The following is a 24,364-nucleotide window of genomic DNA, read 5'->3' as shown; positions in this document are numbered from 1 at the left end:
TTAATCCATTATTCCAAGTTGTTTCATCTCTTCTGAAGACAAACATAAAACAAATGTTCAACGTGTCTGGCCTTCCCTCATTCCCCATGTTACTTTTTCCAGTAACTGATGCAAAGGGATCAAAAATATATATTTTAGCTACTATCTTCCTTCCTGTACCTGTCTTCCTTCTTGTATATATGTAAAAGCTCTTACAATGTTTTCTATTCTAGTTTGGTTCATACTTATTCTGATTTTTTTCTGTTTTAAACAACTTGCCCTCTGTTAGCTTCTAAAACACTCCCAATCTTCAGTCTCTTATACTTTTTGGAACATCATAAAATTAATCAAACAATATTCTCAACTTGCCTCAGAGTTAGATATTAAATGGAATACATCATTGAACACCTTGAATTGTTTCTGTAATTTATTTTTCATTTGTTCATGGGATGTGGGTGTTGCTGAATAGGCCAACACTTATTTCCCATCACTAACTGCCCTCAAAAAAGGTGGTGGTGAGCTGCCTTCTGAAATCTCTGAATGTCAAGTGTTGTAGGGACACCCGCAGTTTTGTTAGGGAAGGCATTCCAGGATTTTGACCCAGTGACAATGAAGGGACAGTAAAATAGTTCCCAATCAGGGTGGCGAGTCACTTGGAGGATAACTTCCAAATGATGTTCCCAAGCACCAACTGCTCTTGTCCTTCTAGGTAGTAAAGGTCATGTATTTGGAAATTGCAGACTAATGAGTCATAATGAATTGTAGAGAGATGGTACACACTGCTGCCACTGTGCAATGATGGTGGAGGGAATGAATGCTTAAGAGCATGGGTAGGGTGCTAATCAAGCAGGCTGCTTTGTCCTGGATGGTATCGAGCTTATTGAGTGATGTTGGAGCTGCTTGCATCCAGGCGAATGGAGACTATTCTATCACCCTTCTGACTTGTGCCTTAGAGATGGCTGACAGGCTTTGGGAAGTCAAAAGGTGAATTCTCTATGCAGAATTCCCAGTCTCTGACCTGCTCTTACAGCCACAGGATTTATATGGCTGATCAAATTCAATTTCTGATCAATGGGAAGACTCCACAGATGTTGATGATAGTCTCATTCTTGCATACCTTTTCAACTATTTACCAAATTAACTGCAGTTAGCTCCCTCCTCACACCTATAAAATTGTCTTAGTTTAAGGTTAAGATACTTGTTTGGAACTGAAGTATGTCATTCTGAAATTTAATGTAGTACGATTACCTTTTTCCCAACTGATCTTTCATCATGAGATTACAAATTAGCTCGGTCTCAATGCTAGTTGTAAAACAGATTTATTCTTTGTTGGTTCCGTGATGTATTGTTCGGGGAAATTGCCACGAAAGCATGATATAAATTCATCACCCAGACTACCTATAGGAGTTGTATTTGTCCAGTTTATATCAAGACTAAAGTCCCCCGCCTGCCCTCACCCACCACAATTATTACAATGTCTTTGTTACCAGCTTCAATTTTTTTTTTTAAATGCTGTTGTCTTATGATATAACTACCAAGTGAGGGACTGTACATCACGTCTTCAGCAGTATTTTCTGATCACTGTTGTTCCTAATCTCCACCCATACCAATTGTTCTTTGCGATCTTTTGAGCCAAGATGTTTTCTCACTACCATCTTTCTGTTATCTTTTTCTATCAGGGCTACTTCCCTTCAAAGAACAGTACAGCACAGGAAACAGACCCTTTGGCCCTCCAAGCCTGTGCCGTGCACTGGTCCAACTAGACCATTCGTTTGTATCCCTCCATCCCCAGGCTGCTCATGTGTCTATCCAGGTTGCCAGCGTGTCTGCCTCCACCACCCTACTTGGCAGTGCATTCCAGGCCCCCACCATCCTCTGCGTAAAGAAACATCCCTCTGATATCGGGGTTATACCTCGCCCCTCTCACCTTGAGCCTGTGACCCCTTGTGATCGTCTTCCTTTGCCAAATATAAGCGGGATTATTTATTTTGCAACCCTTAGTTACTTTGCGATAATGTCCCTATAATGGCAATTAGATCTAATTTGTGCCATTAGTTCACCTATAGCAAATGTTTCAGGCAGATAGAGCATTTTTGAAACCACTATTCTTTATATACACCTGGAGATACTGATGTATCATCATATGCCCTTTGCTGCTTCACACTGTTTATCTTGACCCAAAATCAATAACTATTGCCTTACCTTTTCTCTTTAGATTTCTAAATCCCCTTCTCTTTCACCTCTTAGTTTAACACGCCACCCACTAACCCTGGTTACACAATTTACCAGGGGACTGGATTCCAAGTCATGTTTAAGTGGAGACCATCTGAACAGAACAATACCTTTGTGCTTCGAAATCCTTCCTCACACATCACTCTGAATCAATCGTCTCAATTTCTAAGCTGCATGATCATATGGCATGTGGCTAAGATAGGAACCCAGAGATTATGGTCTTTAACGACTTTTAATTTAGACCCTAACTGTTAAAACACTCAGAAGAGCATCATTAATTGTTCTAGCTATGCCACTGGTTCCTAAATGGACCATGACAAATGAATTCTCCAGTGGCACAGTGGTTAGCACTGTTGCATCACTGCGTCAGGGACCTGGGTTTGATTCCGGGCTTGGGTCACCGTCCGTGTGGAGACTGCACTTTCTCCCTGTGGTTGTGTGGGTTTCTTCTGGGTGCTTTGGTTTCCTCCCAGTCTGAAAGGCATGCTGTTTAGGTGCATTGGCCATGCTAAATTCTCCCTCAGTGTACTGAAACAGGCGCCAAAGTGTGGCAAACTTCATTTCGGTGTTAATGTAAGCCTACTTGTGACAGTAATAAATGAACTTTAAAACAAAACCTTCACATTCCCACTCTAAGTTAACCTCCAGCTGCAAGATGTCCTGAACAGTGACACAATCTTTGGAACTCGCAGTCATAGCTACAGGACAATATTTATTTCTTTGATTACAAATCTCCTATTAATACTAATTTTTTTCCACCTCCCCTACTTGCACGATTTCCCACACCACATTGCTACTGCCAGATTGCTCATGCATCCTTCAGGTCTTGCCATCATTCACACGTACCCCATACCCAACTGATCGAACTCAAGGACCGAAGCACCTCCATCACTGAATCTCCAAACTTGCTTGACTCACAATCACACCCTCCTGACATTGGCCACTGATCAACTCTAAAAATTCTTATCCTTAGGGGTGTGGCTTCTTCCTGGAACAAAGTATCCAGGTAAATTTCTCCTCCTTGATGTCCTGCCATGTCTGCAGCTTGGATTTCAGCTCAACTTCTAAGCATAAAGTTACTCAAGTTAATGCATTTATCGCAGATATGGTTGTCTGAGATCGCAATGTTTTCCACAAACCTTCACATGTTGCAGTTCAAAACTTGCTGTGTCATGTCTATCGATCCTTACTTATTATTTGATTAGTTAAGTCACCATAAAATTTTAAAGAGTGAAGTAACAGCAAAATGCAATCTCCGACCTAAAAGAAAAAACGCCAACTACTGGAGCTAAAACAAAAGGAATGAAAACCAGCATCTACTTCCCTCTTGGCACTGAATTGCCACTTCTATCAAATTTCCAACTGTTACACTCCATTTACAAAGCACTCCAGTCCCCAATCACTCTTGCGCTTCACATTCCTTGATAACCTTGCCATCAGCTGTCAAGCTCTAAAATCCCCTCCCTAAATTTCTCCATCTTCACAATCCCCACCAATGAGAACAAACTTTTGGTTATCTGCTTCAAACAAGGCAAGGGAGTTTACAACAAATGAGAGGAATATGGAAAACATAAGGGAACAAAGGAACTCTGGAGCATGTCTACAGATCCCTGAAGGTAGCAGGACAGATAGCTAAGTTGGTTAGAAAGGGGATAAATGACATTTCAGGGAGGAATGCTGGAACTATACAAAACATTAGGTATACTGCAGCAAGAATTGCATGCAGAAAGAAATGACATTGATATTGCCAGGAATGGAGACATTCAGCATTGGAGGGAAGATCGGAAAGGCTGGATTTGTTTTCTTCAAACAGAGGAGGCTGTTAATTATGGTGAGCCCAGATAGAGTACACAGAAAGCATCCACTGCCAATAGCCGTATTATATATTTAAGCAATGGCACAATTGCTTTAATAGCCAGTCATATGATTTGATGGTGATAGCATTAGGGTGTTTCACAGGCTGATGTTTAGTTTCAGTCTTTGTTCTGGGTAGTGCAGAGAATATCTCTTCCAATAAATTTTTATTGTTAGGACATTACAGAAACAAATTTGCTTTCAGGTCAGGATTTTGCTTTGTCGAGAATATTGAGAAAAGATTCTTAGTAGAAAAAACATTGTGGGTCCTCACACTTCAAGTATTAGAAGCATGGGGAGAAGCAATAAAAGGATTCAAAGAATGAAGTGCTAGTGCAGGAAGACCAAGAAAGAAAAAAAGCATTGAGATTCTTTTCTGATCAGACCAGGATAATAATCAGGCAGTATATGGCATATTTAAATACATACCAACAAAAGCTAAAGCATCTTCCTTTAAAACCAGCTGATATGATTTTAAAGACATACACGGAAGAGATCATGCTGTTAAAAAGTTACATCATAGGCAACATAGAGATGAATGGATAAACAACGGTGTTGCCTCTCCATATGGTCTGTGCTAATTTACCAGCTCTATTTGGGAAGTCATGGTTGGAGACAATAAAGCTTAACTGGAATGCTGTCAGACTGGTTGATGTCAAAACAGAAATATAAAAAAGTATTCAAAGAGACCCACTGGCTCAAGTGAAACAAGATAAAGTCTAATAATCAACCAGAAAGTCTCAAAGCAAGAATAGTGCTATATGCAATTCATCCCACGGTTGAAAAAAAATAGTACATCTTGTTAACAGTAGTTAGGAGCTGGTTACAATGGATAACAGTGTATATCCCCCATCATATCTGTCATGAAACGAGATGTTTCAGTTTGTGTTTGTGGTGATTTTGAAACAACCATAAATATAGTAGCGTGTGCTGATCAATATCCATTTCCTTCATTGAAGATTCGTTTGTTGGGTTATCAGATGGGCAGAAATTCAGCAAGATTTATCTTTCACAAGCATAGTAACAGATGAATGTAGACACACAATCTCAACTAGTGCTTACCCTCATTGCTCTTGAAGATATTTTCAAGAGCCCTCTTCCAAAGATCAATGGATCAGATTTTAAATTGCCTCTCTGGTATACAAAGTTACATGAATTTAGTTTTAAGTTCATTTATTAGTGTCACAAGTGGGCTTACATTAACATTGCAATGAAGTTACTGTGAAAATCCCCTAGTCGCCACATTCCAGTGCCTGTTCGGGTACACTGAGGGAGAACTTAACATGGCTAATGCATCTAACCAGCATGTCTTTTGGACTGTGGAAGGTAACCAAAGCATCTGGAGAAAACCCACACAAACACAGGGAGAAAGTGCAGATTCTACAGGCAGTGACCCAAGCTGGGAATTGAACCCAGATCCTTGGCACTGTGAGGCAACAGTGCTAACCACTATGCCACCACGCTGAGCTCAGTGAACAAGAGCATTTGAACAATTTTGAAGCAACAGTGGAGTCAAGCAAGTGGTCTATCAAGAAAGAAAACTGCGACATTTTCCAGGTGTCAGTCCAATATTTGGATAATGTTTATGCTAGTAAAGGCCAACATAAAACACTTAAAAAATGCATGCTATTTTAGAAGCAACATGTCCGACAAATGTGACAACGACCTGTTCTAACATAAGTAAATTATGGGCAAACCTGTGCCTAATTTACCTACATTACTAAAGCCATTGCATAATTTGCTGTGTGTAAACCAGCCACATGACTGGAAACAGAATTGAGAAAGCATACGAGGATGTCAAAGATGCTTTGTAATAGTATGGATTTATTTTAATCCAAACTTACTATTACTGCATTACTGAAGTAGGGCAGTAGTTTCACATATGTCTTCCGGAGATGAGCAATAGCTTTTGCTCAGTGTTCTCTGACTAGTGCTAAATCTAACCATGCTCAGCTGGAAAATTAAGTACAGTTTTTGGTTGCAAAGATTTGGTCGTTATTTACTTGGTCATTATTTCACATTAATGACTGATCACCAACACTCAACTACTATTTTTGGGTCATACAAAGGCATACCATCATTAGCTGCTAGTCAATTATAAAGATGATCACTGATCTTATCTGCACACTACTATGACAAAACATGGTCAGAGTGCCATACTAATGCATCATCTTTACCTATTGAACAGATGCCACCAATTAATTTTGCTAATATTGTTTTCTCCTCGCTGGATCACTTGCCTGTGATAGCTCCTCAAGTCCAGAGACATAAGAAAAACCATCCTGTGATGGAATGCAAGCTGAAGTGCTTTGTCCACATTTGGATTTGAAACCCTATACATCAAAGAAGCTTGAGTTGACCATCCAAGGTGGGTGTTTATTGTGGGGAATCATGTGATCGTTATTCCTGGTCTGTGTGGAAGAGTTCTTGAACAACTACATGAAACTACATGGTATAACCTGGATGAATGAATTAGCATGTAGTTATTTTGGGAGCCAGGTCTGGATGCTTGGATTGAAGAGAACGTGGGACAGAAATACACCACTGTTGTCTCCTTTGCACTCTCGGGAGTGACCCAAAGTGCTATGACAACAATTGCATATAGATTTTATTGGTCTGTTTGAGGGTCACATGTTCTTAGTCATAATTGGTGCAAAATGGCCAGAAGTTATCATGAGATTATTATATTGTAAAACTTGATGAATTTTTTTTGTAACATTTGGTAAACCAGAACATATTGCCAGCAATAATGGTTCAGTTTACTTCACAAAAGTTTGAGGATTATCTCAAAGTAAATAGTATTCAGCATATAAAATACACACCTTATCATCCATCAACCAACAGATTAGCTGAAAGATTCATATAATCCTTGAAACGTTCGTTAAAAGCTTCAAGTGAGCAAGTTTCATTATCACAGCATATGAACAGCATCTTATAGAAACACTGCATGTGACAACCTAAACATCACCTGAATTAAAGTTGAAAAAAACCTATATTTGATTTTATATGACCTCCAGAAGCTTCAGGAGGTAGTAGAACATCAACAGTCTCAAGTTGGTGATGAGAAGTGAGGGTAAAACAATGCTAATTTCAACTAGGAGATTGAGTGCGAGCATGTGATTATGTCATTGGTGAGACATGGGTGCCAAAGTTTCAGCAGCTCCAATTTCTTACATTGTTCAAACCGAAGATGAACTAGTTTGGTGATGCCATGCTGATCAATTGTTGTGACTCGGGAAATTGCCGTTCCTGCCTCTTACCACTCATCTTGCAAGCCATTGTTCACAGCAATGTTTCGGGAAAATGAAGTGAGGAATTAGAGAGGCGAAAGTGGAGAGTCAGAGAGACAGTGAGCCAGAAGTATCACAGATGCAAACTTTAAATGCACACCTGAACTTTTTAGCCTTGCCTCAGGTTCTGTGCTCAGTTTCCTGAGCCCCTGGAAACGTGTGTACAAGTTAAATTTATGGTCAAGTTAAAGATAATTTGCAAAAAACCTCAGTGACATCTTCTGAACATTGACATTTTTGGAAGAGGCCAAGAACAGATAGGATAGAATGCTTCGCTCTGCGAACTGCACATTTTCCTCCACATCACAATGATGGGGGAGGGGTGGTGGGGTAAATGATGTAAATCAACACATTGTCCTTTCATCTCTAGAACCTGGAAATATATCCACACAAGGGAAAAAACACTTTTACCGATAGCACAGATACTGTACTAAATGAGTTTGGGTGATAAATCAACATCCAACGAGCATGAGCTATGGTACACAACTGCATTCATCCCTGCCCCACCTGTTATTCTGTTATCAATTCTCAGATAACCAACTGGTGGAAGAATCAGAAATATCAACACAAGGAATACCTTTTAAAGCTGCAATTTTTTTATGCAACTCAGACAGCATGAAGTCAGTTGTACACTACATTTAACTGTACTATTTGCATTTGATGTTTTTAATTCATTTATTCATTAGATGCAACATTGCTCATAAGGCTAACATTTATTGTCCATTCATAAATACTCTTGAGAAGGTAGCAGTGAGCTGCGTCCTTGACAAACTGCAGTATGTGGTATTAGTGCACTTTCAGTGCTGTTACAAGAGAATTCCAGCTCTTTGATCCAACAACAGTGGAGCAACAATGACATAAATCCAAGTTAGGGTGGTGTATAGCTTGAAGGGGAACTTCAGGCAGTGGATGTTCCTGTGTGTTGCCCTGATCCTTCTAGGCAGTAAAGATCGTGGATTAGAAAGTACTATCTATCAAGGGTTGCTGCAGTGCATTTTGTAGATGGCACACACTGCTCCACTGTGCTCAGGTGATGGTGGAAGGAGTAAATATTTGAAGATGGTGAATGGATGCTGATTAAATGGATTATCTTGGACGATGTCAGGTTTCATGAATGGTACTGAAACTGCACTCATTCAGATAAGTGGAGTGCATTCCATTACACTACACTTTTGCCTTGTAAATAGATAGCAGACAGGTTTTGGGGAGACAGGAGATGAGTGACACACCACAGAATTCCCAGCCTTTGACTTGTTGTTGTAGCTAGTGTTTATCCAACAGTGTCCAAGTTCATTGTGCTCTATTGCACACAATCTGGTTTTCGTGAAAGCATAGCTTTATCATGAGACATTCACAAGCCACATCAAAAGGAAAGTTTTTTTTCCTTTCACCAGATGCAAGCGTCACTGGCTAGGCCAGCAATTTCTTGACCATCCCCAATTGCCCTTGAGAAGGTGGTGTTAAGCCACCTTCATGAAGCACTGTAGTCCATGTGGTGTAGGTGCACCCACAGTACTGCTAGAAAGGATGTTCTAAGATTTTGACTCACAACAATAAAACAGTGTCAAAGTTCCAAGTCAGTATAGTGTGTGCTTGGAGGGGAACATGCAGGTTCCCATGCATCTGCTGCCTTTGTCCTTCTAGATGGAAGACTTTGCAGGTTTGGGAGATGCTGTCAAAGGAGCCTTGATGAGTTGTTACATTGCATCTTATATATGGCACACACTGCTGCCACCATGCGTTAGTGGCGGAAGAAAGTGACTGCTTAATTTGGTGGATGAGGTGCCAATCAAGTGAGCTGTTTTGTCCTAGGTTCCGTCAAGTTTGTTGAACGTTATTGGAGCTGCATTCATCCAGTCAAGTGGAGACTATTCTATCACATTTCTGACTTATGCTATTTGAAAATTGTGGAAAGGTGTTTGTTAAGGGGTGCGGGGAGAGCAGTTTCTGATCAATAGTAACCAGTAGGATGTTTTTGGTGTGCAAATTCAGCAATGGTAATCACTTTGAATGTCATGGGGAGATATGTGGATTCCCTCTTGCTGGAAATGGTCACTGCCTAGCACTTAAGCGACAAGTAACTTTCACATCATTCACCACACCAAGCCTAAATGTTGCCCAGGCCTTGCTGCATGCAGACACAGACTGCTTCAGTATCTGCGGAATTGTGAACACTGTAATCATCAGCAACCATTTCCACTTTGGATATTATAATATGGATAATTGATTGATGAAGCAGTTAAAAATGGTTCAACCTCGGATGCTATCCCGAGGAACTTATGCAGTGGTGTCCTAGGGTTGAGATGATTGATCTCTAGCAATCACAACCAGCTTCCTTTGTGCTAACTATTGCTCTAACCTATAAAGCATTTTCCCAGTTCCCAGTAGCTTCAGATTTGTTAGGATTCCTTGATAACACTCTTGTACACTGCTTGAATTCAGCTCATGTCATTTGGATCAAAGCTGTCATTTTCTCTCTCCTCTTCACTCTTTTCAATATGTGTTCAGCTCACTAACATCATCCCAACTTAGCTGTCATACCTGATATTATTTGTCATCCTGAACAGAAGGGCTATGCAGTGTTAATTCCTTAACTGACATTGAGGATGTCGCTATTATCTGAAACCAGAGATTTTTTGTTGCTTCAATCGCAAGATTTGCACATCACAATGACAATGAAAAAAAAGTGTAGCTACATGCTAAGATGATGTTATGCAGGTCAAAAACCAATGGCTTGGCTGAACAATGAGTTAGAAGGTAAACAAAAAAAATGTTTCCTGCTGATAATGGGTGTATTCCCATATTACCCAAAATCTTAAATCACAATAAGCATTTGAAATTACAATGGCGGAGAAAGTAGATGTTAATCACATGGAATAACTCCACATGTATTGACACCATTCTCTCAGTTTCCTACGTTATCCAAAAAGGTAACCACTTTTGAATGAGAGAGTATAAAAGCAATGAATGACAAGAAAGCCTGAGGGTTTAAGTGATATATTAAGTTTCATTCTGAGAATTATAGTTACTGATTATTAGAGATCAAATTTCAAACAGTGATAAAACATTTCCAATTGTACGCACTTTAATATGGTGTTACAATCTCCATAGATTAATAACAAAAAAATTCAAACTTTCAATTTATAGCTGAAAGAACAATAGAAGATTTCACATTGAGACTTACTGTAAGACTAAAACCACCACCAAACATTATTGCTCTCAATGATTTATTCTATGAACTACAAAACAGGACTTTATCCTTCTACCAAAAACCATTCGACAGGTATCCTTCACTCTCCCTTAAAATAATCATTTAATTTCTTCAGATCCAGTCCAAAGTCATTCTTGGATCCCAATGGTTTATTTTCTTTCTTTTCCTTTCCCAGAGTGGTAACTTTTAATATCAGAAATGTCTTTCACAGTATGAGTTTTCCTGTGCAAATCTCCCCACAACGCAAGTAAAGCAAATCTTCTAGCCTTGTTTCAAATTCTCACCTATTTGGTCTTTTCAATCCAAATACAAACTCCCATCCACATTCCTGCATGGAGAACCACAGGGATTTTCAGCCTCTAGCTGCTCCCTCTCTCCTAGAACCTGTCAGACTGCCTGTGTTGTGGATTTCAGGGACAGTTTAGAAACTCTTCTCCTCTTAAACCCATTTCCATGACAGGGTGAATCACATGTGTGTGCATCCAAGTAGATATGCTTATTAGCTATTCTTTAAACCCCATTTCTCTCGCATCTTGGGAGTAAACGGACAGTTTAAAGTATAACTGTTTACAACCAACACAATACCTTCCTGGGACTTTAGACATTAGTCCAACCAATTTAAACACAATGCTGTCATTGTCTCCAAGTCTGATCATCTTTCCAGCTGAACAATCCAGGCCTCCCTTGAATCTTTAATAGTTACACCAACCAGGTTTATTGTTAAGCAGGCCACAGAACAAGTTAGATGACACCCTTAATTTTATCCTAAATTAAAATATAGTCCTGAAATGTAACATTATAAACCTCATTCATGGCACAACAGAAGCACAAAATAAAGATTCAAACAGATACCCACCCAGAATTCCTCCTGAAGTGGTTTTATATTGCTTAGAAGTACTTCCTCATAGTTGCCGTAGCCTCTGAACACAACAACTGCCGTCACTCCTGAAGGGTGAAGTGCCTTGATGACTGCCCGATAAAACTGTAACAAAGGTGTCCAAATTGAAATCACCAAACATAGGAAACATTTAAGCTGCACAGGGCAACTAAAGGACAATAAATGAAATTTGAGGACAGTATTCAAACACAATATTTCAGTTTCCAAATATTGATTCATCAGGTCATTATGCTAATACGGTCTGCTTTTTTTTGTTAAATCCATAAATTTATAAAGAACAGTAACCCCAATTCAGTTTCATTGAGCTTTCCAGATCAGGGATAATAAAAACAAAATGCACAAAAGATGACTGAAAATTCAAAAATTCAAGCATGTCTTGTAGCACAATAGGTAGCTAAAAAGTGTTTCTTCCTACAAGGTCTATTTCATTCAAGTATAAAAGTGATGCAGCAGTACTTCAAGTAAAAACTTATATTTTAACACTAAGGGCAAACCTTATTGGACGGAGAAACCAAAAGAAAAGCAGAAAGGATTGCTACTTATGACAATCTAGAAAATTCAGCTTAATTTAATCACAAGATAGTGAAGATCAAGGACAGGGAGCTTTACAATTGGAGTTTGTTGGAAAACAAACAATTGGAGTAAAGGAACAGTATAGTGCAATACTAAGATTGTAACTTTATGGGGATATTTAGAGGGATTAGACATTGTAAGAGTTAAATTAGCCTAGGTTTTTTGCTGGAATTAATGTTCTGCAAAAATACTCTGCTTTTGGACTGTAGCTTTTAGCAGATATAGCATATCATAAGGTTTCTTATTCTGAGAAAACCAACTGTTATTTCTAAAGGTAAAGGAAAGATAGCTTGAGACTTGAAGTCAGTCATCGACAGTGTTTTTCTCATCCCACTTTTGAACATGGGAATGTCTTTTGTAGTTTCTATTTTCAGTATTAAACTTTGCTAGATTCAAGTTTAATATTAAATTTTCTAGCAGTTTTATTACTTTAGCTTTACTTGTCCTCTGTTAGGATTATGGAAATATTGCAGGTAGAATATTCATCATCTTCCAGGGTCCATACGTTACATCATTAAACATAGAAATCAGAAAAAAGAAACAAAAATCTTGAGCTAGATGAAAGAGAATCTTGTGCTATGTTGACAGAGTAGACAAGGGAGACCAAGCTCTGTGCATGGACACAGAACTTGCCATGATTAGAGAGAGCTGAAATAATAGCAGTTCTGGTTTTGAGGATCTATCCAAAGAGGTTTGGCTCATTTCCATGGTAAAATGGCTGAAGGAGACATGAGGCAGGTATACAAGCATAGGTGACCATGAGATACAAGGCACTGGTCAAACCTTCGACTCAAGGATCACTCAATTAACGTCCCTTGTAAACCGTGTGCATAAAGTCTCATTTATGCTTAAATTTAAGAAACATAATTGTTAGTAATTACTGATCAATCTAAAAAGGACAACATTTAATACAAAATGATACCGTCAACATGAGGAAGTTTGCATTGAACAATATAGTTACTTTACAAAAATAGGGGTTAACGAGGTCCATTGTGATTGAGGTCAAGTAATTAAAGCAAGGGGTGACAGGTCAGAATTAAAGTTTTTCTTGCACCCCATCCAGGGTGGCTCGAGTTTAGAAAAAGTTCTCCCAATAAAGGAGCAAAATGTTAATTTGGAACAGACCACACTTGAGAAGTATTAACTAGATAGTATAAAAGGTCTTTTGTAACAGGAATGAGTTTCTTAGAGGTTACTTTGACAATGGAAACCCTAACCCTTCCCTTTAGAACACAGAACATAGAAAAACTACCGCACAAACAGGCCCTTCGGCCACAAGTTGCACTGATGATATCCATACCAACCAGGCTTACCTAAAACCCTCAATTCTATTAAGTCCCATGTCTCTTGAAAGAGCCTATCGAATTTGCCTCCACCACCACCGATGGCAGCTGTTTCCACTCACCCACCACCCTGAGTGAAAAACTTACCCCTGATATCTCCTCTGTAACTACTCCCCAGCACCTTAAACCTGTGTCCTCTCATAGCAACCATTCCAGCCTTTGAAAAAAGCCTCAGAATCCACCCAATCTATACCTCTCAACATCTTATACACTTATCAGATCACCTCTCATCCTTCATCTCTCTAAGGAGAAAAGACCGAGCTCCCTCAACATATCCTCTTAAGGCATGCCACCCAATCCAGGCAACATCCTTGTAAATCTCCTCTGCACCCTTTCAATAGCTTCCACATCCTTCCTGTAATGAGGTGACCAGAACTCAGCACAATATTCCAAGAGAGGTCTGATTAGGGTCTTAGAAAGCTGCAACATTATCTCCCAACTCCTAAACTCAACCCCTCGACTGATGAAGGCCAGTACACCATACGCCTTCTTAACCACATCCTCTACCTGCGAGGCCGATTTAAGAGTCCTATGGACCTGGACTCTAAGGTCCTTCTGATCTTCTACACTGCTAAGAGTCTTACCCTTGATATTATACTCCTTCATCCCATTTGACCTTCCAAAGTGGAACACTACACATTTATCCAGGTTGAAGTCCATCTGCCACTTCTCCGCCCAGCCTTGCATCCTATCTACGTCACGCTGCAATTTCTGACATCCCTCCAAACTATCCATAACACCACCAACCTTCGTGTTGTCAGCAAACTTACTAACCCATCCCTCCACTTCCTCATCCAGGTCATTTATGAAAATTACAAACAGCAAGGGTCCAAGAACAGATCCCTGGGGCACTCCACTGGTGACCAACCTCCATGCAGAAAAAGACCCATCTACAACCACTCTCTGCCTTCTGCGGGCAAGCCAGTTCTGGATCCACAAGGCAACAGCCCCTTGGATCCCATGTCCTCTCACCTTCTCAAGAAGTCTTGCATGGGGGACCTTATCGAACGTCTTGCTGAAGTCCATATAAATCACATCTACCACTCTTCTTTCGTCAATGTACTTAGTCACATTTTCAAAGAACTTAACCAGGCTCGTAAGGCATGATCTGCCTTTGACGAAGCCGTGCTGACTACTATTGAGCATACTAAACTTCTCTAAATGTTCATAAATCCTGTCCCTCAGAACATTCTCCACCAACTTACCAACCACTGAGGTTAGGCTCACCGGTCGGTAATTTCCTGGGCTATCCCTATTCCCTTTCTTGAATATAGGAACCACATTTGCAATCCTCCAATCCTCTGGATCGTCTCCTGTCTCCATCAACGACGCAATGATCATCACCAGAGGTTCTGCAATCTCTTCCCTGGCTTCCCACAGTAACCTGGGGTACATCCCATCCAGTCCCAGCGATTTAGCTATCTTGATGCTATACAAAACTTCCAACACATCCTCTTTCTTAACGTCAACATACTCGATCTTTTCAGTCCACCACAAGCCTGCAGTACAACCACCCAGGTCTTTTTCAACCGTGAATACCGAGGTATTCATTAAGCACCTCTGCTATTTCTATCGGTTCTGTACAAACTTTCCAATCTTCACATTTTATAATTCCTATTCCTTCTCATCTCATCCTTTTACAACTGATCTTCCCCACTTTTTCCAGGTTAATATTCATATTTCTTTCTTCTCTTCAGTTCTCCCTACAGATACTGCCACACCTGCAGCCTTTTCAGCACTTGGTGTTTTACTGCACTTCTCATCTTTATGTCCGTAGCCCATTGTACATTTAAGTACTTATTTTAAATGTGATAAGGATTTATGCCCTCACCAGCCTCTCAGGTGATGAATTCCAGATACCCACCAATCTCCGAGTAAAAACATTTTTCTTAAAACTTGCTTCTTATCCTTGTACCAGTTACTTTACATATATACCTCTGGTTAAACACATTTGTTAAGGGAAATAGGTCTTTCTTGCCCACTCTATCCAGGCCCCCTCAATTAAATTTTCCCTCAGCCTCTTCTGGTGTTCCTCAGTGTTGAGGGCAGTTGGCAATGCATTAAACTTTCATCCTGACATCTGCATTGGTATTTTTACCCACAAGTGGATGTAAACTGTTTGTTTTAGGACCTGATTGCAAAAAGAAAGATGATTGATAATTTAGGTGTTTCAATTAAGTTGTTAATAGGTATTGATCCAGAGCAGGTCCTACCCAATGTCTGCCATCTATTAACAGCCTTTCAGACTGCGCAGAGCCCCAGACAAGTTACAATGCATTGTGTTTTCCCTGAGGGCACACTGTTGGAGTGAGAGAGATTTTTGGGGTCTGATAAAGAGAGGACATGTCCCCTTTTCTTCATGCTCTGCGTCCAACTGTTGTTGCTCCCTGTGATGCCTCGCCCGTATCGTGTGGCTTGTTGTCTTCTTGTCTCCTGGCCCTTTCCTTATATATTATCAGTGTTAGTTTTTTCTTGTGTGGGGGGTACCATACTAAGATAGAAGTGGTGGGTGGGGTGGGGAGAGAGAAACAAAGGGAAACAGGGTAATGGTCTGCTTCTGTTGTATTTTAGGTGGTTGGGGGAGGTGATTGTTGAGGTAGTGTGTGTTCGGAGGAAGGGGCTGCTAGGTTGGGTGTTTCAGCGAGCAAGAAAAAAAACTTTAACTTTACATTGACTTGGGAAAATTTAATATGGACACATGGCACCCAAAATGGTAGAGGCTTCCATTTCTCAGTACCCTTCTTACAATGGCAAAGTTTTTTTTAAATGGCAATGTACTGTATCAATTCAGTGAAGTCCTTGACAACCAATCTTACCTTGTTATCTTCCCAATAAAGAGCTAAGCACTGATCCCCTGGTCTCCAATCACTGAAGTGTGATTTATTTGACATTGAAGAAGGGTAATCAGTCTCATAAGATTTTGCCCATGTTTTTTCTGGTTTAATTGGTCCGGTTCTTTTCTTTGACCCGGAATCATAAATTCCATTATTGCTCTGAGAATATTCAGTAAGCTTTGACTGGCTGTGTTCTGTTGATTTTATAGGTCCTGTTCTTTTTCTCAAAAAGGGGTCTTCTATTTGTCCATTAGATATGTTACATGCATCAACAATTCGAGCACAGGTGTTGTCAAGGTGTAGACTGAAGTCCCTTGAGCTTTTCACATTTCCAGAGATTCCACTACCTATTACTTGAGATAGTTCCATACTTCTCCGTTCATTGAAAGTACTATAATTATGTCTCTGGTTTTCAAATTTTGCTCTCTGTTGACTATCATTATCCATCTGATCTTTTTTACTCTGACTGCCTTTAAAATCCACTGAGCCTGGACCATCTCCAAATTTATTTGTTTGACTCTCTCCTTTAGTTTTTCTATTTGATTCATTACCCGAGTGAATTATTTGTTGCTCGTGGTCTCTTAGCCTTTCATTCCCAGTGTAATGCTTGCCACCTCTTCTCCCATCGTCCATCCACTGACTGGATCCAGTAGAGTTCTGTCTTTCAGGACCTCTGCCTCGCTGTGGACCATAGTTGTCCAAAGCTTGTCTTGCAATTAAATTCTCTTTTTGGAAACGAGGTGGTCTATCATGTTTTTGAGGTCGATCATTATGCCAAAGGGTATTCTTCTGCTGAAAGCCCTTCACAGCAGTACCCTTCTCAGCGTTCAAGTGATGTGGAAGTTGCATTTTTGACTCTAAGAAACAAATGCAAACAAAGATAGATTTAGTATTTTTTGCACTTCGATTTTTTTTCATTGCACAAATAAACATGGTAGAGAACCTAGCTCAGAAAACTTGTACATTATTTCAGGTGTTTCTCACTCCATTACTCCCAAACTATATAATAATTGAGTTAAATATGTAATCCTACAGTTGTATCATTTGGGACTTCATATATGATTTTACTGAAAAATCAGTGGTGTATCATCTTGATGAGCATTTCAAAGAGTCAGACGGAAGCTAAATTTAAATGGAAGTTTTCGGTTGGCTCGCACATCCCTTACCCCCTTTTACTTGAACATTGGTGGCTTTCACTCTGGATTGCAACTACCTCCCGATTATCTCCAGTTGTCTCCTCTCCAAGACCTCCTCAAACAGACCTCTTTGGTTATGTCCCAAAATGCTCTCCTTCAGCTTATCGACCATTTTTATCTGATTACACTTGTGAAGCTTTAAGACATTTTTCTAGATTAAAGTGCTACATAAACGCAAATTGTTGTAGTTAATAAGCATCCTTCTCAGGCTAGGTTTAGCTGTATGAGCAAAGATTTTCAACTACCCAGATCTTCCAAAAACCCATATCCCTTGGCCGTGGAGGAAAAAGGTGAGCGTAGATTTAATGCTGGCTAAGTGACAAGAAACAAAGTGGCAGTGAGCAGATTTTTTGAACTTAAGGAATATATGAAGGGGTGTCTTATAAGGATCACTACTAGAACCACTGTGTTTCTTCATTGACATCAATGATTTAGACTTGGGTGTACAAAGGACAACCTCAAAATTTGCATCAAAACAAAATTTCAAAGAGAGTGAGCTGTGAGACATGGTGATAGATCAAGAAGATACTGTAAAGCTAGGGGGAAACGAACAGATACATAGCACATGAAAATAACGCTGAGACATGCAAAGTGATACACTGCAGGAAGACAAGGAGGACAGGCAATATAAAATAGATTTGAAAGAAGGAACAAAGGGACCTGAGACTGCATGTAAACTAATCACCGGTAATGGCAAGGAGGTTGAAAAAGTGAATTACTGAGGCACATAGATTCTGGGTTTCATCGAAAGGGGCAAGGGAGGTATGGTGAACCTTCATAAAGCACTGGTTTGGCATCAACTGGATTATAATGCCAATTCTGGGCACTGCCCTTCAACAAGGATGTAAAGATATTGGAGAGGATACAGGGTGAGACACTTCAGTTACACAAATAGATTGGAGAAGCTTTTTAGAAGAATGAGAGCAGATCTGATTGAAGTATATAAAATTTTAAAAGGGATTGATGAAGTAAATGTAGAACAAATGTTTCTTTTTATGGAGCAATCTTGAATAAAAGGGGAGGTGGATTCGAGACCAGGGGAGATCAGCATGATCTGATAGAATGGTGGAACAGACTCCAACGGGTTAATTTGCTTCTGCTCCTAGTTCCAGTGTAAGCTGGGGCTATTCTTGGAGGAGAGGGCTGTCATAAGCATATCAGGGAAATCCAAGAAATTGAAATACTTTCTGATTAGAGATTTCAAACTGTGGGAATATGTGAATAAGATAATTAAGGCAGGAATAGAGAGTGACTGTGTGAATGGAACTCATGCATTTGATATGTTAATAGGTCTAGCAAGCAAACAGATGTTTACCTAAAGAAATTTAGTAACAATGGATACAGAGCACGAATTGATTTGAATAGGTTGTTCAGGATTCAAAAGAAGAGATGCAAGATGTTAAGGAACAGGATCATAGGGAAGATGGATGAGGGAGTTTACTTTTTAAAAATTAAAAGAGAGATACAGTTAATTAAAATTGAGAGAGTGCAGTTCTAATGAAATTAGGCAAATTAAGGGAGAGGTCAAAAGAGAAAGTATTTAAGGGGAGACTGGAAGCCTTGCAGAGAGCTGTTGTTCAGATCACAGTCAAGAATAGCTGTTTAACTCCTGACAAGTAGTGTCTGAAGGATGTCTGATTTGAAAAGCAAACTACTGGTTTATCTTAGAAGTAACCCTAAGTGATGTAAAAGTATTGCGTGATAAAAGGCACTAGATTTTTAGAGATCTTAAAATCTATGAGGTGGTGTCAAGCAGATGGGAGAAAATTAGCTCTGAAGGCAGTTAAGATGAGATTGTTTGCAACTGTTTAAAGGAACTGTAAAGCTGTCTTAGTTAAGTGTGGTTCTAGTTTGTTTTACTGCTTTTTCTTCTATTTCTTAAGGAGCATTTATTAAAATCATCACAAAAAGAATTAGGGATAACATTCTGGATTTTCAACCCTCTTCTCATATTATATAAATTGCAAACACAGTTGAGGATAGTTGTTTCAAGTTTCCCTTCTGGGATTCAAACAATTTGACATTTACCATCAGCCCTGTCCTCAACAGAATTGAGAAGAGATTTAACAGAGGTATTTAAAATCACAAACAGCCTAAGCAGAATAGAGTAAATTAAACTTCCAACTGTTGAAAGGATCAAGAACCAAACGACATTGATATACAGGGGATTAGCAGAAGAACCAAAGGCAGCAAGAGGAAATTTTTTTTTAAGCAACTAGTTGTTAAGATCTGGAATGCGCTGCCCGAGTGTGCAGTGGGGTAGATACAATCATGGTTTTAAAAGGAGCAATTGAATAATTATCCAAAGAGAAAAAATTTGTAGTGCTATCAAGACAAGATAGGGGAATAGGACCAGCTGAGTTGCTTTTCTGGAAAAACAGCATGGATATGAACATAAGAACATAAGAAATAGGAGCAGGAGTAGGCCATCCAGCCCTTCGAGCCTGCCCCGCCATTCAATAAGATCATGGCTGATCTGTCGCTGCTCAGTTCCACTTTCCCGCTTTCTCCCCATAACCCTTAATCCCCTCTCTTATCAAAAACCCATCAACCCGCCTCTTAAAAATATTTAGCGAGGCAGCCTCCACCACTTCAACGGGCAGAGAATTCCAGAGATTCACCACCCTTTGAGTGAAGAAGTTCCTCCTCAACTCCGTTCTAAACTGCCCCCCTTTTATCTTGAGGCTGTGCCCCCTAGTCCTACTGTCTTTTTTGAGCGGGAAGAGTCTCTCCACCTCTATCCTATCCATCCCATTCATCATCTTATAAGTCTCAATGAGATCTCCCCTCATTCTTCTAAACTCTAACGAGTACAAGCCCAGTTTATTCAGCCTCTCCTCATAGCTCAACCCCCTCAACTCCAGTATCAGCCTAGTAAACCTCCTCTGCACTCCCTCCAAGGCCAAAATATCTTTGCGCAGGTGCGGTGCCCATAACTGCACACAGTACTCCAGCTGCGGCCTCACCAATGCCCTATTCAGCTGCAGCTGTATATGACAGGCTGAATCTCCACCTTCATCTGCTGTAACAATTCAATAAAGCGGAAAAATATAAATTCTGATGGTAACGTTTTTCTGGGTCCATTTCCAAGATGATTTAATGATTTCTATTTTTTAGAAAATTTGGTATTGTTATGGAGACCTCATTAAGAAATTAAAATAAGTGGTTTGGGGTGGCATCACGACAATGTTGCTGGACTAGTAATCCAGAGACCCAAACCAATGATCTAGGGACAAAGGTTCAAATCCCAGCACAGTTGCTGATGGAATTTGCATTTAATTAATCTATAATTTAAAAAACTACTCAAATAGTGACCATTAAACCAATCTGATTCATTAATTGCCCTTTAGAGGAGAAAATCTGCAACTTTCACAGCCTTGGACTACATGCAACTGCAGATCCAGAGCGACATGGTCGACTCTTAACTACCCTCCGAAATGGCTAAGCAAGCCATTCAGTTTTATCAAACTGCTATGCCATTTCAAAGGAATGAAACCAGACAGATTTCTTGACCTCAATATAAGCACCGAAAACGACTACAAGAATGATCTCGAGCCCATGCTCTAGCTGTGGGAATGTCAAGTCCATTTGTATTCTGTTCAAATTATAAGCTAACATGGGACGTTCAGAAAAGGTGCCTGAACATCCTAAACAAATGTGCTTAGTTTAGGACATGCAATATGTTGACGTTCTCCCTGTGTCTGCATGGGTTTCCTTCTGGTGCTCCTATTTCCTCCCACAATCCAAAGGTGTGAAGGTGGCATGGTGGTACAGTGGTTAGCCTCAGCGCCAAGGACTAAGATTCGATTCCAGCTTTGGGTGATTGTGTGCGCACGCAGTTTGCACATTCTCCGTGTCTGTGAGAGAGTTTCCTTCAGGTGCTCCGGTTTCCTCCCACAGTCCAAAGCTGTGCCGGTGAGGTGGACTGGCCACGCTAAATTCCCCATGGTATTCAAAGATGTATAGGTTAGGTAAATGGTAAATGTGGGGTGACGAGGATACGATGAGGGAGAGGATCTGGGTACGACACCATCAGAAAGTCGGTGCAGGCTTGATGGGCCAAATGCCTCTTCTGCACTGCAGGGATTCTACGACTGAGGACACAATGCACTTTTCAAAAAGAATACATGGCACACAGAAAACCAACACTTTAACTGTTAAACGTTGTCAGGAATAACATTCATAATTTAGACTCATCATGCCTTGCTTAAACAGATGAAAATTGATGTTTGCTTCAAACTGATTTCACACCATCAATTATGCTTGTCATGGCTCACGTTGGCAACAAGGATCAGGTAAGCCATGTGACATTGTTCATAAGACCACAGCTAAATTAATCTGGTCTAATATTCAGATGGTAGAAGATCAGAATTGCAATCATTTACATAATTAAAAAATCCAATAATTTGAATTTGAAGTTTCAAAGTTTTGTTTGGTTCATGTTTGAAACTGAACAAAAGGCTACCCATCTGCCTTCTTGATTGTGATTGGAATCCTCTACTGCTTCACCTCAATTATTATTTTGCTTCCTGTAAGATCAATTACAGCTGAGATAACTGATGAAAAAACTTACTCTTCTTTCCCCCAGAGGGAACAGCAGAGGGACTGGGGAATTCAGCCAGGGGATCCGAAATGCTGGTAAGATTTCCCTGCTCTATTATCTTTGCCCCCTACCAATGACGTAAGAGGGAAGCTGACTTTTTACATAAAAATTCTTCCTGCCCCCTCCCCACCCCATTAGACCGTCCATTCATATCAGTGTTCCCTGAATCGCGACAGGTCCCGAAGACATATACCCACCAAACAATCTCTTAGGAGGTACACAATTAAGTACAGCATTCACTCCACCCATCCCTCAGGTGGGTAGGTCCGTATGGAGGACTCCGTGCCGGGGAGAAGGGGAGTGGATTATATTTTTTTTTCTACATTGGGGTGCCCTTTTAAAGCAAAGCTGCGATCTTTCAGAAATCTAAGGTGTTGATGGGGGTGGCTCTGAACTTCACATCAACTTGGGTTTTCTTTTGACAGAGCTACATTCTGCTTTCCCTGCCTTTGCTGACATTTTATCACAAAAATAACAAAGTTGCACCCTTGGTCTCCTGTTTGAGTGCAATATGAAACAGGAAAGAGTTAACATTAGTCCACCTTCATTCTTTATCACAGTATATCCTCCACACATTACTGGAGTTGAGCTGGGATTGGTCAAGTGCTGAAAATACAGCACAAAAATATTTTCCTTTCAGTTTTCTAAAAGGTGTTGTTGGCTTACTTAGTAACATGTGGGAGTCCACTGTGCCTGAGGCAGCTGTTGGGGTTGGGCTTGGTGAGTTGAGACTGCCTGTTCATTTATGCAACATGTTTGTGTGACTGAGTGTGCACACGCATGCACGAAGCGGCGCAGTGGAAAACCAGTAGCTGAATTTCACCTGTTTCAAAAGCTGTTGGGGGTCTAGATACTACTATCAACGTCTTCTTTCCCTTGCTATGCTTTATTTTGTTTGTCGCAATTAGGCTGACATTGACACTGCAATGAAGTTACTGTGAAAATCCCCTTCACCTCCACTCAAATGGATCTACATGTGTAATAAATGTTTGCCATGCCAGCAACGTTTATACCTAATCAATTACTAAGAAAAATTTTGATTCAACCTAAACTCAGGAGCTTCAACTAAAAAAATTCAGAAGCAATTTCCAATTTAAATATTCTTCTTCCTCAAGTTGCAAAACAAAAACCTACCTTCAACACTCAACGAACTCATTTTTGATTCTAAGAAGTCAAACAACGTGCTAGGTGCAGATGGTCTTGCATTTGCTACATCATCATCTTCTTCAGGTCTTGATCGGCCTCTGCCTCTTCCCTTTCCTAATTAATAAACAGAAGAAAGTTTGTCAATTAAAAACAAATACATTAAGAAAACACTCTGCATTAACCCTGAAAACAAGTACAAACTATACACAATTTGAAACAACAGTTTATTGATGCCACGCAGACAGAAAACAGAGCAATATCATCTTCAGGCTGGCAGGCTGTAACATCCAAGAATACCAAACGATCACCGAAAGATCAGTCAGCATCCACCAGTTTTCAACTATTCACTTGTTTTCTGGATTTCACAAGATAAAAACAAAAGTATTCACCGACAAACAGAATAAGCAGGTCACCTAACCCGCTCACAGCTTTCAGATTTCCTGCTCACAGATTTCAATATTTCTTCTTAATATTCATGCTTTCTTCCCCCCAATTTTTAGATGAAGAGATATGGAACAAAGTAAAAAAAAAAGAATATTTGAGGAAGAGACAGTTTGATGATATAAGCATTGATACCAGACATATCCTTAGGAAGTAGAGCTGTGTTTGATGAATACACATCATTTTGAACTACATGTCAAACAGAACGTTAATTTTTAAAAATGTGAAATGCTGATACAATTGTTCATGTAATTGAGGGCTGCTGAATCTACATTTCAGCTTTTTTTTCACACATACTAACATTACTTTACCTCTTGCAGGTGGATTGTGCATAGCTGGTGGTGTTTTTACGCTATTGATAAGAAAATTTAATGCATTTTCCAAATTATTGCTGTGATCCATTAAGGCCTGTCTTGCTTCCTCCTTGCTGAAACCCATTTCAGTTATGTGCTGTAAAGCTCGCTCATCAACCTACAAGAAAAACGATCTCATTAAAGTACATAATAATTGGATCATTAATGTTCAACAAGTGCTATATTGCACTACATCCCCAATTACTTAATTAAAATTAATTTGAATCATTCTTTCAACTCTTCTGAAAATTAAGTGATATTTTTCATAATTTGAGCAGCAAAGTAACAACTGCTTTTTGGAGGTAGACAGAGAGAAAGACAACGCAGATACAGCTCTGAAGAGCAGAGAAAGTCTGTTCTTGTCTGTTAGCAATCAAGCAAGATGTTGCAATCTGTTTCTCTGTTTGAAAG

General features: G+C 39.8%; 1 protein-coding gene across 3 annotated transcripts in view; it reads right to left on the bottom strand.

Annotated features, from left to right (window-relative positions):
• tdrd3 (tudor domain containing 3) overlaps nucleotides 1–24,364 on the bottom strand; it is a 110,061-nt gene that overhangs the window by 24,567 nt on the left and 61,130 nt on the right. For all 3 annotated transcript variants that reach the window (XR_013888028.1, XM_080196909.1, XM_080196910.1), the window contains exons 9-12: nucleotides 23,912–24,071; nucleotides 23,148–23,273; nucleotides 16,197–17,071; nucleotides 11,423–11,548 (exon numbers count right to left, since the gene is read on the bottom strand). Coding sequence is in view for 2 of the 3 variants with exons in the window: in XM_080196909.1 (XP_080053035.1) it covers nucleotides 11,423–11,548; nucleotides 16,197–17,071; nucleotides 23,148–23,273; nucleotides 23,912–24,071 (1,287 nt within the window). In the remaining variant the exon portion in view is untranslated. The remainder of the gene's footprint in view (nucleotides 1–11,422; nucleotides 11,549–16,196; nucleotides 17,072–23,147; nucleotides 23,274–23,911; nucleotides 24,072–24,364) is intronic.

The sequence above is a fragment of the Carcharhinus amblyrhynchos genome, chromosome 10 (assembly GCF_965287045.1).
Source record: "Carcharhinus amblyrhynchos chromosome 10, sCarAmb.v2.hapA, whole genome shotgun sequence".
NCBI lineage: Eukaryota > Metazoa > Chordata > Chondrichthyes > Carcharhiniformes > Carcharhinidae > Carcharhinus > Carcharhinus amblyrhynchos.
Note: the sequence above shows the minus strand (reverse complement) of the source record. Positions and strands in the feature narration are given on the sequence as shown.